The following is a 14376-nucleotide window of genomic DNA, read 5'->3' as shown; positions in this document are numbered from 1 at the left end:
ATCCAGGCACAGTCCTACATGAAGACTTGTTCTGTCTCTACCACATCCATCCCATCACATGAATGCTTAGTTTTCTAACAAGCTACTGGTGTAGAAGAAAATCTACTACTGTGTTCAAGGCAAGCTTCCTCTTAGAAAAACGAAGAGATGGGGACGCCTTGTGTATGGTATTGCCACTTGGAAGCAAGTCTTTGAAACAAAATCAGGAGATGGTAAAAGTAGAACAAAATAAAGGGTGCTTTTAAAATTAATTTTTTATAAACAACTTTATTAGGTATAATTTATGTACAATAAAACTTGCCCATTTTAAGTGTACAGCTCTGTGATCTATAGTAACTATACCAAATTGTATATGTCACCACTACAGTCTTGTTTTACAACACTTGTTCCATCAATCCAGTAAGATCCCTTTGAGTTATTTAGAGTTAATTATTCTTCCTAGCTCCAGCGGCAGGCACACACCAAGCTATGTTTTCTCTATAGATTTTCCTTTTTTTTTGTCACATTCCCCTTTCTAAATTGAGATTTTTAAAAAATTTCTTTTATTCATATGTGCATACAATGTTTGGGTCATTTCTTCCCGCCTTCCCTCTGCCCCCTTCATCTCCCCCTTACCTCCTCCCTACCTGGCAGAAACTATTTTGCCCTTATCTCTAATTTTGTTGAAGAGAGAGTATAAGCAATAATAGGAAAGTCCAAGGGTTTTTGCTAGTTGAGATAAGGATAGCTATACAGGGAGTTTACTCGCATTGCTTTCCTGTACATATGTGTTACATTCTAAATTAATTAATCCAAGGGTAGTTCCTACACGTTTACTGAGGAAAAACCCACCCTGTCAAAACTATTTGTCAGAATTCTTAAGGGAGGCCAAGGAAATCTTGGACACTAGATCTGTCTTTTGAGTTAGATGAGTCAGTGTGGTCTTAAGATCTAATTATCTTGTAGTTAGAGATAACAGACTTAAAGAGTTTCAAGGGATTTTGATAATAAAAGAAAACTGCGACAAGCCCTGTTAAATGGAAAATATCTCCATCTGCAAAGTTAAAAACCACAGAGAAACTTTCAAGTAAAAGTGTAAATGTTCAAGCATTCCTATAAAATTCTGTTAAATATTATATTTTTGTTTGTGAGACATTAAAATTTTCCAGTGTCTTAAACAAATTATATTTCTATGGGGTAGAAATATAAATTTTTCTTCTGAAATGTAAAAGTGGATTTTTCTCTCCAAAGTTCTCATAGGTGTATTATTCTAATATATTTTGAGTACAGTAAATATACCAAATTATCATGTTTTGGGTTGACAAAATACTCTATAACCACTTATTTCCTTCCTCCAGGATCTGCATATTTTAAGAAAAGTTTAGCTTCAGGTTTATCTTGCTTACATCCTGATTTCCAGGTATCCTCCCCTCTGGAAGGAAAGCTCTGGTTTCCCAGAAATGGACTAAGTGTTTTACAAGGAGCTCTTTTACATTTGAAAGAGAAAACTGTTTTGTCAAGTGATGATGAGAAATTCCAAAAAAACTCTAACCCAGACAGGATTCTAAATTTGGGAAAATCTATGGCACTCTGTCAACTCAGAGTGTTGGTCACAAAGATTCCTCAAGAGTTATTTTACACCACTTGCAGGAAACTGATATTTGCTGTGGTTTTTTGTTTTTAATTCCTTCCATCAATAAAAACAAATGTTAGTTCTGTGTCTTTAATGTGTTGGGGATTTTATAGATCATAGAGTTCAAATAACTCTATGGTAAATTGACTGAAGTTGGAACTTTGGAGAAAACAAGTACCGTGCGGAAATAAACATTTGCTAGCAGCTTTAATACGTTCTCAATGCCAATGGGACTTCTACACTTCTAACATAAGGAAAAAGTCAAGTTTGGAATGTGGATCTCTCAGAGCTACCGTGAAAGTTATGACTTCTCCTTTTGAAGACCTTTAAAAACAAGTGTGCCTGTGTTTGAAATAAAAAGGACCGATGTGATGAGCTGCTAACTGCTCTTGACCTCTCTGATTCCCTTCCCACCCTCAGAGTGAAGACGGAAAGACGGGGGAACCTTAAATGGGAACTTTGCACATTCTTGCAGCGATTAACACTTGAAAAGTAAAAAATCTGGCGGCAGGGGCTGGAGGAGTGCGGCATTATGATGAAAAAGATGTCTGCAAAAAGAAAACGCCAAATAAACGTAACTGTAGGAAGGCTTTTACTGATTCAAACAAAATCCCTGGTTGTGTGTAAATAGCACACAAGCTTCTCTCCCTCCCTCCCTCCACAGCCCGTCCGACTTTCCAGTTCTCTGGGTGTACCCTACGGATTTCCCTACTAAAGGAGCCGGGAGTTCATCCGCGGGAGAGGAAGGCTGCCGGCATACACTCTTAAAGAAAGAAACAGTTGCTTTGTCCTTGCAAAAGAAATTTCGTCCCCTGGCTTTCCCCAAGGTCTGCAAGGCGCCCGCAGTGCTCCTGGGACTCAGCAGAAGTTCATTTAAGGATCACTTGAACCACTCGCTCCCCTTCCCCAGCAGCTATTTCTCAGAGCCGGGCAGGTGCCGCGTGGAGGGGGCGCGAAGTCCGCGCAGGACGCTGCGAAGTCAAAGAAAGGGTCACAAGTGAGCGCACTTTAGACGGGAAGACGAGCCGGCCCCGCCCTGGGGCTGCAAAGTCTGCATTCCTACAGCTGCAAGGTAGGGGCTCCTTACTGGCTTTCCCTCCGCACAAAATACACGCCTGTGAGCACAGACTTTTCTCAGAGGTGACGCAATGTTCTCCAACACCTCCACCCCCCCAATAAAAAAGAGAAGGGAAGAAGGGGGGAAAGCCTTGCAAGCCCTCACTTCACGCACTCCAGTCCCTCCCTTTCCTCCCCGGTCTACCCCTTTACAGCCGCTTCCCTCCACCTCCCCCTCCAAAAAGTTTGACGACCGCAAAGGAAACCGAAAAAAAACTTCTTGCCCCAGTCCTGGCGGGCGATCAGCATCTCTTTTGTTCGGGACGAACCCACAGTCCCCCGTGACGTCACCTGGACCCGGGGCCAATCGGCGCGCGGTAGGCGGCGGCGGCTGCCGCGGAGGGAGGGGGCGGGGGAGTCGCTCCGGTGCCTCCTCCCCCGCGCCCAGGGCCTCGCGGGGGGCGGGAGGGGACCGTCCCATATAAGCCCGGACACTCGGGGCCCCGACGTCCGCCCCGGCTGCGCTGCACAGGAGGAGAGGGAGTCCCGGGCACGAGCCGGGCTGAGGGACCAGCAACCACAACTTCTCTCATCCTCTGCGTCCCCTCAGCCCCTTTTCCCTTCCCCTTCCCCACCCGCTGGCTCCCCCCTTCTTACAGGGGACTGTCCCCGGAAGGCATTGGAAGAGACTTTCCCCGCAGGTTACGAAGGGAACCAAACTTGGTGACTAGGGCTCACTCCCCACCGACTCAAGATGCTCAGGGATCCGGGACCCGGGCTGCTGCTGGCGGTCCTGTGCCTGGGGACAGCGGTGTCGTGCACCGGAGCCTCGAAGACCAAGAGGCAGGCTCAGCAAATCGTGCAGCCCCAGTCTCCGGTGACTGTCAGTCAAAGCAAGCGTGAGTACTGACCTCGGGCTCAAGCCCGCTGGCGGTGGGGATGGGACCGATCCTAAAGTCAGACTGAAGTTGAGGTTGGAGTTTTGCGCGCGCGCGCGCGCGCGTGTGTGAGTGTGCGCACGCCTTTTTTTCTTTTTTTAGAGAAACCAGCTGTAGACACAAAAGGCTCTTGGGCTGGACAGGCTGATTCTGAGAAGATAATGCGTTAGAGGAGAGGGGCTCTGTGATGTCCCCCAGTGTCCTAATCAATTCTACAAGAGCTCATCCTTCTGTAAATTAATCAAAATTTGCCTTTAAAATGATGCATGCTTATAAATTTCCCATCTGGGGTTAGTGTGGACCTTACTTCTCCTTATTTTCTTTGTTACTAAATAGTTGGTTAAATATTTTCAGGATGGGGGTAGGAAGAGGATATCTAAATAGGTAGTTTCTAACAACCTTGAAAGAGATGTTAGTGGTTCAGATTGCTTTAGGGCCCCTGAGGATTCTTCACCAAGAACAGAGATTGGAATTCCTCTTCCAGTTTTTCAAAGACACACCCTCCCTTTGCCTTGGTTAAAGGAAACTTTAAAGTTTGATTTATTTTTTCCAAGAGTATTGAAGTTCCTTACATGTTTTAAGATGTAATTTCAATTATCTGCCTTTCAAAGTGTTTCCACTTCTTTGATGTAGCCCTCTGGCCAGATGGAAATGCCACCATTTAGTTACAAACATTTAGTTAAGTTAAGCGATAAAATAAAAAGAATGTCTAAATATTCACCTATACAAGTGTGGTTAATTCTTTATCGAACTAGTTTCTGTATCTGTATTTTAGTAGAATATTGCTTTAATTCTGGTGATTAATTCAGATATTTGGTGCTCAGGCTCATCAATCAGTTCTGTAAGAAAATTCCATAACTTGGAAAAAAGAGGGATGGAAATGTAATAACTTTTTCCTTCACTTATTTACAGCTGGTTGTTATGACAATGGAAAACACTATCAGATAAACCAACAATGGGAGCGGACATACCTGGGCAATGCTTTGGTTTGTACCTGCTATGGAGGGAGCCGCGGTTTTAACTGTGAGAGTAAACCTGAACGTAAGTGAAAGGGAGAGCCCAGACTTAGTGTCTTTTAATAGATGAGCTGCTGCTTGTGAGTTAAACTCAGCATTAAGTAAACGTGCACAGACTATTTTTCTACTAGAATTGCCTATTATTTTCTCTTTATAAGCATTTGATAACTGCTTATATTTGCTTTTCATATGATACTTTTACCTTTAAAACAAACAAATGTTTTCCAAATTAGTTTCCCCAGTGTTCTTTTGTTTTACTCAGTCTTTAAAGAAAGACATTTTTGTCTCCTCTTTCAAAAAAAGTCTTATAAAAGTTTGTTTATAAAAATTACCTCAGATCTTTCACTCTGAAGATTTTATGGGCCAAAAAAAAAAAAAAAAAAAAACCCAAAAAACAAAAAATACTTTGGGGCACTATATTGTAAAGTGATTTGTTAGCTGCAGTTCATTGAAAAGTCACAAACCACTTCTCATACCTGGAAGACGATCGATATGTTTCTTGTCAATCATAGCAATACCTTCGGAGAAGCACTGTGGAGGCTACAGGGAATACTTGTAGGATTAGCAAGGGTCAGCATCCGCTGGGAAGTAGAGATTTTCAAACTATTTGCTTTCTGTGTGGACCTTGGTTTGATTTCCCCGTCAGAGTTTGGAATCTGAAATCCTTCCTTTCCAATCTGATTGGTCATGTGGGTCATAGTACTGTGTGGCTTTTTCCTGAGAATTCTTAACAATAGAAATTAATTCACAGAAATTTGAGAACTTGTCACAGGTCGAAACCTGTCTCCTTGTTAGAGCATAGGGTGAAATATAACTCTCACTTCATTCTTGATTTTCCGTTGAACATGCTGTGCTACTCAGAATGGAAAAGTGGATTTTTCTTTGGATGGATTCAGTTTTTGCATATGTAAGGCTCATGTGGACTTTTTCTTCCCTCAGCTGAAGAGACTTGCTTTGACAAGTATACTGGAAACACTTACCGAGTGGGTGACACTTATGAACGCCCTAAAGATTCCATGATCTGGGACTGTACTTGTATCGGGGCTGGGCGAGGGAGAATAAGCTGCACCATTGCAAGTAAGGAAGACATTCTATAAAATGATAATAAAATGTCATAAATACTAATTTCTCTATTACCATCGCTTTCATTCTGTTATCCATGACTGCATTTTTCTTATTTGGGGATTTATCTCTGGCTTGAGTGGGTGACCAAGTTCTGTTATGTGACCACCCAAGTGTTTTCTGTGCTTCTGAAGATGAGTCTGAGTACTGGTGGAATCAGTATTTAAATGTGTGAATTTATGAGTGCATGGATGTGTGTGTGTGACTAGCATAACCAATTAGATTTCATGGGTTCCATTTGAGTAAGACATGCTTAGGGGAGTTACTGATTTTAAATTTCCTGGGCATCTTCAAGTCAGACTGATTATCTATGGTGATGGGAAGATGCTCATAAAGAGAGAATCAGCCATGTTTCTCCTCTTGTTTACAATGCAGAGACTCTGATCTCACAATCAGTCTGGTTTCTTTGTGATCACTAGGTTATACCCAGGAAGCAGATTTGTCTGTTCCCAGGGATAATATGGAATGATTAACCCAGAAGTGTTTCCAAAGACCTTTGGGGACTTGGTTGATTCTCCTTAACTATGGTGTAGCTAAGGCAATCTTTCTAAGATGATTCACTGTGTTAGCAATACTCTCTATTAATATGGTATTTTAAAATCTATCCTTTAAAAGAACAAGTCAGTCCCTTATGAATAGGCCCAATCAATATTCACTATACCTAAGGTTTATCCACGTTTATCAACAAGTCTTAAGAGTTAATGATTCAAGCTGGGTATGGTGCTACATACTTATAATCACAGCACTCAGAAGGCTGAAGCAGAATGATCTTGAGTTCAAGGCCAGCCTGGACTACCTATTCAACTATTCAAACTCTATCCCAAAAAACCAAGAGAGAGAGAGAGAGATGAGAGAGGAAGAGGGAGTGAGTTCATGGTCTGTAGTATTTATAATCTCGAGGACAATTGAGCCTTTGGATATGCCATTGGGTTTAATAGCCTAGAAAAGTATCAGAATTTCCAAACTTACCCATGTATCTGCTTTCCACCAACATGACATTTCTATCCTACAGTAAAATTCAGACTCTCCATATTTCCCCAAATGGGAATGAATGCTATGTCCTGTGTGGCCTTTTCATTATACTAGCCTCAGATTCAACCTGTTGTGGGAGAGTGGAGGCCATGTTTCCCAGCCTTTCTTATACTGCTTTAGGACTCAATTTCCTGTTATCTCTCCGGGGAACAGGTATTTATGACCTCTTCTTTGCCATTCATGTTTCACTGTGGTTTCCACTGTGTTTTTAAGCAATACATTTGATTGAATTAACCAAAGGAACATATCTGTTAACTTTTCTCCTGTCTCCAATAGGAAAAGTTGTTCTCTGTGTCTCATTCTGGCCACCTTATACTGGGTGAAACATGAGACTTTTTTTTTTCCTCTTAATTTTCTGTCCTATTCTCTCCTAACACTTACCTTTTCTCTTAAACAGACCGCTGCCATGAAGGGGGTCAGTCCTATAAGATTGGTGACACCTGGAGGAGACCACATGAGACTGGTGGCTACATGTTGGAGTGTGTGTGTCTTGGTAACGGCAAAGGAGAATGGACCTGCAAGCCCATAGGTGTGTGACCTTTTAGGGATAAGTAGGTGCGGGATGCACAGTTTTAACATTAAGTTGAATAAAAATCACATCTGCATGGACAAGAGACTTGGATTCCAATTTAAAAATAGTGAAATGGACATTTTATTTCAAATAATGAAATGTTATGATCTGTAGTCGTAAATCAGATCACAAAGCACAAACCACATATAGAAGTCTTAATTTGCTTTAAAAACACAAGACGGAGTTGAAAGACTTGGAAAGATGTTATTTCTTTTATTTATATCTGATCTGATTTATATCCTTGGTCAAGACAAGTTATTTAAATGAAAAAAAATGACACTTTGACACATTTCTTTGCTGGGATTCATTGGCCTGAAACTCAAAATGACATGTGCTCAGTTACACCTTGGTAATTTCTTTTTTAAACAAAAAATTCTTACTTTCTTTTAGTCTCAGACTTCAGTTGAATACTATAAGTACAAGTCCAAAAGTTTTTGCTCTGTTCTCTAATTTGGAGGTTTTTATTTTGTTTTGTCCTTGTTTCTACAGAAATCCAATTTTAAGTAGCCTTCTTGTCATTTTATTTAGGCCATTGATAATTCATCATTGGCTGTTCATAATTAAAATTGGAAGGTTGCAGATATTGTCTCCCACAGACTACATACACGGATTCTTTTCACTCAAACTGCTAGTGGGTAGTTTGGGACTGGCTGAAAATGTGCAGTCCATGTACTCCTTAGGAGAACAAAACTTCTGCCTGCCAGCTCCACTTGAGCTTCCTCTTGCTTTGGCTACTTACAGTGTGCTTAGTTGCAGGGCGTGTCTTTCTTTCTGAACAGAGTGCCACTTAAAAAAAATGTGGCTGAAGTTTTACTTACATGCTACACTAAATTACAGGGAGACTGCACGATTTAAAATAACTTTTTTTTTTTCTTCCAAATTTTTTCCAGCTGAGAAATGTTTTGATCATGCTGCTGGGACATCCTATGTTGTCGGGGAAACCTGGGAAAAACCTTACCAAGGCTGGATGATGGTGGATTGTACTTGTCTGGGAGAAGGCAGTGGACGCATCACTTGTACCTCTAGAAGTATGTTTTAGATCTTTATGTTGAAGATTAGGCTAGCTATCCTCTTTTTAGATTCCCAGAGAGAATTGTAACATTGTGTTACTTAGAACACGCCCAATTCATCAACATGCTTTGGTAATTTTAGAATGTCAAAAAATTTTTCTATAACCAACATATTCTACTTCTCTAGAGAAGACTACATAAATAGAAAAAAAAAAAGCCCTAGTTCAACAATATTAGGCTATTATCTACTAAAAAGAACCCTAATATTTATTCAAATGCAAAATGTGTCCTCAACCTGAAGATTAGTGTAATCAAAATTATCACTGAGATATTTTTCTAGTTTTAGGAGCAAAGAACTCACCAAAATGACACCCAAGTAGATCTTTTGACTTGGGGTGCTATTGACATGGAAATGAACAGGCTCCAAAGGTTTAGGTTTCCTTCTAGGTTTTAAATTAAGTAAGGTATATTCATAAGCAAAATTGATGAAAGTAAGTACTTATCCCACAGGCTAAAATTGTCTACTCTGGAGTTGAGGATTTGGTGTATGTTACCTGAAGCTTATTGGTGCTGTAGAGAAGCAGGTCTTAGGCATCTTTATTGTCCCTTCTAAGGTTGTCCTGAAGTCTTAGTTGCCCTTGGCTTCAAGGTTCAAGTCTTATGGAAAATGATTGCGAGTTGGACCAAATATTTCCCTAAAACTTCCTGTTTCATTCATTAGGTCTTTTGCATTTACAATGATTTCCAAGGTTTTTTGTGGCAGTAGTTTAGCTTAAAACAAATGAGAAGTCTAATTCCAACTCTTACCTATTATTTAAAGCTCTTCTGATAGGAACTTGGCAAACACTTCTCAAAGAGAAGTCATAAATTCCATGAAATTTTATAAAATACATGCATTTTGTACAAGGTGGTATATGGAGAAAAATGTGAATTGCACAACAACTCAACTTTCAAGGAACACTTTGTAGGTCAGAGAGATGAGAGAAACTTACATGTACTTATCACCTGCAAAACACAATGTTAGAAGTTTCAAGAGAGATACTGAAAATAGTGCTGAAAAATAGGTTCAGTGGATGATGGTACTTTTAGCTGGGGACTTGGCAGAAAGCTCCAAATAGCAATGTATATTTGTTCCTTTGTCAGATTGATGTGCCTGTGTATTTGTGTGTGCCTTTATCAACTGTCCTTTTTTTTTCTTTTTTCTTTCTTTTCTTTTTTTAAAAAGCCCAGTAACTGCAATAATACCTGATACACAAACAAATCACATCCTCTATAGCCACATTGTATCTTATGGGCAAAACTGGATTATAATGTAAGCAATCTATTTGCTAGATAAATGAACACATAGATTAATGGTAATTTAGTTGCCAGTTATCTGTTACCTGAATAATTCCACTTTTCCATTCCAGGGTAGACACTGAAAGATTAAAAGAGGCCATTTCCTTGGTGATTTTTAAATAGGTATAAGATAAGAGAACAATTTAGTCAAAGAAATTGTTAGTTCCCTGTTTTTTTTTTTTACATAACAAGTGAAGAAAGAGCTGCTATTGTCATTTTAATAGCTTCCTTGGGGCAATTGGTAGAGACCCTTTGAAACCTGCAAGGCTTCCTATGGGTTCTACAGTTCTAAAGCAAGTTCCCTATTGAAAGGCAGGCCAAATACAGTAATTACTAGGAGAAAGTCTGGGAGAACCTGAGAAGGAAAAAGGCAGAATAATTGGATGGCAGAGAATGATTTTGTTCAAAGAAAGTATGAAAAATATCAAAATAAATAAATAAAAGATGGTGAACTAGTCTTTTGGGAAATAGAGAGAAGAAACTAGGCTAAATCACATAGCTCTCTTTTCACTGAGACAAACGTAATCTCATCTTTCAGAAGTTTAATATCTGTAGCACCATCTGAATATGAACATATTACCAAAAAAATAAAAAATTTTAAAAACCCTACTATTTTCCTTAGATTTGAATTAATCACTTGTCAGTCTCAATCTGATTTACATACATAAATGCTTCCTTTCTGAAACAGACAGATGCAATGATCAGGACACCAGGACATCCTATAGAATCGGAGATACCTGGAGCAAGAAGGATAATCGAGGCAACCTGCTCCAGTGCATCTGTACAGGCAATGGCAGAGGGGAGTGGAAGTGCGAAAGGCATGCATCTCTGCAGACTACATCCGCTGGTGAGGCCCAGGACTGGAGGGCAGGGAAGGGGAAACAGCCTGAAGCCTTGACATCCATTTGAGGATGAGCTGCAGAATTTCAGCTAATAAACTGAGATCATTTACCTATTATTAGTTGTTAAACTTTTTTTGTAAATGAAAGTTTTGAATTTTGGGGAAATTTTAAATAAAATGAAAATGGATTTTGGGGAGGTTGAGAAACAGGTTTAGCACTAAGAGATAAAACCGTGTTAGAAAAACAGTTTTCTCAGTGGGTGGGGGAGTGCAGTTTAGCAGGCTCAAGGCCCTGCTTTCTAGCACCGAAGCAAATAATAATATCAAAATATTTTAAATTAATAAGCAGTTTTAATAATAGCTGGGTAAAAAGGATTTTTTGTGTCATGAATGTTCTATAAGAGTCTAAAGAAGGAAAGATGGCTCCCAAGAGTGTGCAGTTCTTCTGATGTTATTCTTAACTTGTTTTCATTACATGAGGAGCAGGCGTTGTTACTTAGCCTTTTAGCCATCAGTCATTGAGCTAAAAATAAAAATGTTAGTTGAATAGACTTTTCTCCTTTTGATGAGTTTTTACCTTGATCTAACACTTATGAAAGTGAACAAGATTACATTTGGTGGTATCTTTGAATTATTTGATTATCAGTAAATTTGTTGCTGACAAAGAAAGAAAGAAAGAAGCAATTATAATTATTAATCTACTGAAATAGATTAAAGGGGTAGTTGGAAATTAAATTGGGGTGACACACTCAATAAATATTAGCTGTTCTTACGATATTATTAATATTACACTTTTTCTGAAAAAGTTTTATTGTTCAAAAAAGTTTTTGAAACACTGGGTTAAATGAAATAGAATCTGCTTTATGTTTATTTTCATTGTGACTTTCAAGGTGGGGTGTATAAAGATAGGGCCATCTCCCCAATGTATTTGACCTTGGGATCCTTTTGTCTATGAAAAATGTTTGGGGTCTAGTGCTCAGCAGCACAGTTCAGTCCACCAGTTGTTCTAGTTTGAATTATTTGATTATCAGTAAATTTGATTATCAGTAAGTCAGTTCTTACTGTGGGCCCTTGTCTTCAGGAAAACAGATTTCCAAAAGTTCTAAGAAAAGATTGACATGTTCTGTTGTGTCACTCTGAAGGGAGAGTTGTCTTAAAAGGATTGTTTTTGTTAGAAAAACACACAACAAAATTACAAATAATCCTCAGGAGAAGTAACATGGGAGGGGGCAACTCCTAGGGAATCCAGCGTGGCAGTTCAGGATTCATGAGCTCAGTTTCAGTTTCATGAGCTCAGTTGAGAGGTATTTTATAGCTTGGTAAAGGCTTCTAAAGTCAGTATCAGAAGAGTAATGGCCAGGTATGTTGAGCTAATGGAAGCTGCTAAGAGAAGAAAGGTGAGGCAGATCATTTCAGATTCAGGGAATGCATGAGGACAGGACAGAAACATGGCCTCACTACACAGGGGAACGATGAGGAGCTCTCTGGACCAAGGCACAGGGCAAGGAAGAAAGTGGCCGGAAGTGAGGGTAGCAGGAAGTTAGCCATGAAGGATGGTGAAATTCATGGACTCTGAGCTTCCTGGCATCCATGAGGATTTGTTGGAGGTGTCTGCTTTGTCCAGTGGCAGAGTAGTGTCTGTCCCTTAGAAATGAAGTGCTGATAGTTCCAAATGAGCCAGAAAACGGAGACCGGGTGGTAGAGCCTTGCGAGTTATTTCTTAGGCTGACTGCCAAAGCTAAGATGTAGATTAGGAGGAACATTTCTTTGCAATTCCAGGTCTGTAATGGATTTCAGAACATTCCCTGTGAGATCCTAAAGGTTCTGACTACAGAAACAGTAGTTGTCTTCTCTTGTCAGTTTTGTGACTTTCATCTCTCGTGCCCTTAGGATCTGGCTCGTTTACAGATGTGCGAACAGCTATCTACCAACCTCAGCCTCACCCCCAGCCTGCTCCGTATGGCCACTGTGTCACAGACAGTGGTGTTGTCTACTCTGTGGGAATGCAGTGGCTAAAGACACAAGGAAATAAACAAATGCTTTGCACTTGCCTGGGTAATGGAGTCAGCTGCCAGGAGACAGGTATGCATTATCTTTTCAAAAAGTCATACCAGTTACTTTATTATTTAGTTTCTGCAAGGCAATACATTTAAACAAAGCTTATATTCCTGCCACCTCATGATGACAATCACTGTGACATTTGATGTATTTTCTTCCAGGCTTTCAATCTGTGTATTTTCCTTGCTCTTGTTGGGCTCAAACTGCCGTGTATTTTCATTTGCCAAAAATACTGCTATAAGAAGGTTGCTTTCTGAATAGCTAATCATCTATATTTTATACTCTAAATCTCAAATTTCAGCAGCTTTGGGATGTAGCTTTCTTTCAATAACCCAATTCATTTCTTCTGGGCTACAAACATGGCAATAATAAAACAGCACACTTTAAAAAAAAATGATTTCTCTAGTTGGGCATAGTGGCTCATGTCTGTAATCCCATATACTTGGGAGGATCGAGGTTTGAGGCCTGCCATAGCAAAAAAGTTTGCAAAACCACATCTTAACCAATAAAGCTAGGTGTGGTAGTCCACACCTGTCATCCAAGCTACCGAGGGGAGCATACGTAAGAGGATTGTGGTTTAGGCTGCCCAGGCATAACAGTGAGACATTACTTGAAAAATAACTAAAGCAAAAAAGGACTAGGAGCATGGCTGAAGTGGTAGAGTGCCTGCCTAGCAAGTGCAAGGCCCTGAGTTCAAATCCCAGAACCACCAAAAAAACAACAAATAAACAATTTCCCTAAAATAGCCTCATGTATTATTTCCTATAATATATCTGCATAGCACAGATATAGTCATACATATCCCCTAGCAACTTTGAGCAGCATCCTTAATTAATCTGTATTTATACAGCTTTACAAGTGGAGAAACTGAGCAATGGCAGCAGAAATTGTAGCCAAGGGTATTTGCAGAACAACTCAGATCCATTGTTCTATCCACAGCAGGCCTGGCTTCCTGAGTATTGCATTTTGACTGATATTACCAGATGACATTTATGCACCCAGCTTCTTCCTCTGAGGGCACAATCACAGTTCCTTAGTAAGGTTAAAAAGGCAGCTGCTGGTGACAGGAAAAGCAGCTACTGGCTGAAACCTTTTTGTTATGCTTCTAGCTGTGACCCAAACTTATGGTGGCAATTCAAATGGGGAGCCATGTGTCCTCCCATTCACCTACAATGGCAGGACCTTCTACTCCTGTACCACAGAAGGACGTCAGGATGGACATCTGTGGTGCAGTACGACTTCAAATTATGAGCAGGACCAGAAATATTCTTTCTGTACAGACCATACTGGTGAGTGCCCCAGGAGAGCCCACAGTGGTGATGAAAAACCCACTGTATTTGCCAGCAGTCAAACTATTAATTGTGAGGCTACATTTGAAACATCATTTTTAATCCATTTGGACCCAGCACCTGAGGCTCTTTCCACGTTCTCAGCACCACTGGGAAATGATACCAAGGGAAAAGCCCCCTAAGTGCATTTATTTTGACAACATAAGAATTATGAAGTGATTAGAGATACTTGTATATCTATATCAGTAGATGATCCCATAGGGCTGACCTGACAAATGCATGGATGGATGTCTGAGTGCCTTTGCTTATCTTCTGGTTACAACTATATTTTATACAAAGCTATCACTTAATCTTTTTTCTTCTTGTCTGGGAAAATGAGTGAAAATGAGATTTAAATCTACTTTGAAGGTGAAGATGAAAATACACTAAAAAGCTTAGGACTGTATTATCAAACATCTTTTATTCTGGGATAGGCTCTCTGGGAATTAGCTGC

General features: G+C 40.0%; 1 protein-coding gene across 12 annotated transcripts in view; it reads left to right on the top strand.

Moving 5' to 3' along the window:
- The first annotated feature begins 3158 nt into the window (after positions 1-3158).
- The window catches only part of Fn1 (fibronectin 1), a 63796-nt gene continuing 52578 nt past the window's right edge, over positions 3159-14376 (top strand). For 11 of the 12 annotated variants that reach the window (XM_020181663.2, XM_020181662.2, XM_020181668.2 and 8 more), the window contains exons 1-8: positions 3260-3567; positions 4519-4647; positions 5562-5699; positions 7174-7305; positions 8238-8375; positions 10384-10542; positions 12427-12618; positions 13704-13883. In XM_020181663.2, coding sequence (XP_020037252.1) covers positions 3423-3567; positions 4519-4647; positions 5562-5699; positions 7174-7305; positions 8238-8375; positions 10384-10542; positions 12427-12618; positions 13704-13883 — 1213 coding nt within the window. In that variant the 5' untranslated portion in view covers positions 3260-3422. Of the gene's footprint in view, positions 3568-4518; positions 4648-5561; positions 5700-7173; positions 7306-8237; positions 8376-10383; positions 10543-12426; positions 12619-13703; positions 13884-14376 lie in introns of all 12 variants that reach the window. The other variant, XM_020181664.2, reaches the window with a different exon arrangement.

This window comes from Castor canadensis, chromosome 4 (genome assembly GCF_047511655.1).
Source record: "Castor canadensis chromosome 4, mCasCan1.hap1v2, whole genome shotgun sequence".
Classification (NCBI taxonomy): Eukaryota; Metazoa; Chordata; class Mammalia; order Rodentia; family Castoridae; genus Castor; species Castor canadensis.
Note: the sequence above shows the minus strand (reverse complement) of the source record. Positions and strands in the feature narration are given on the sequence as shown.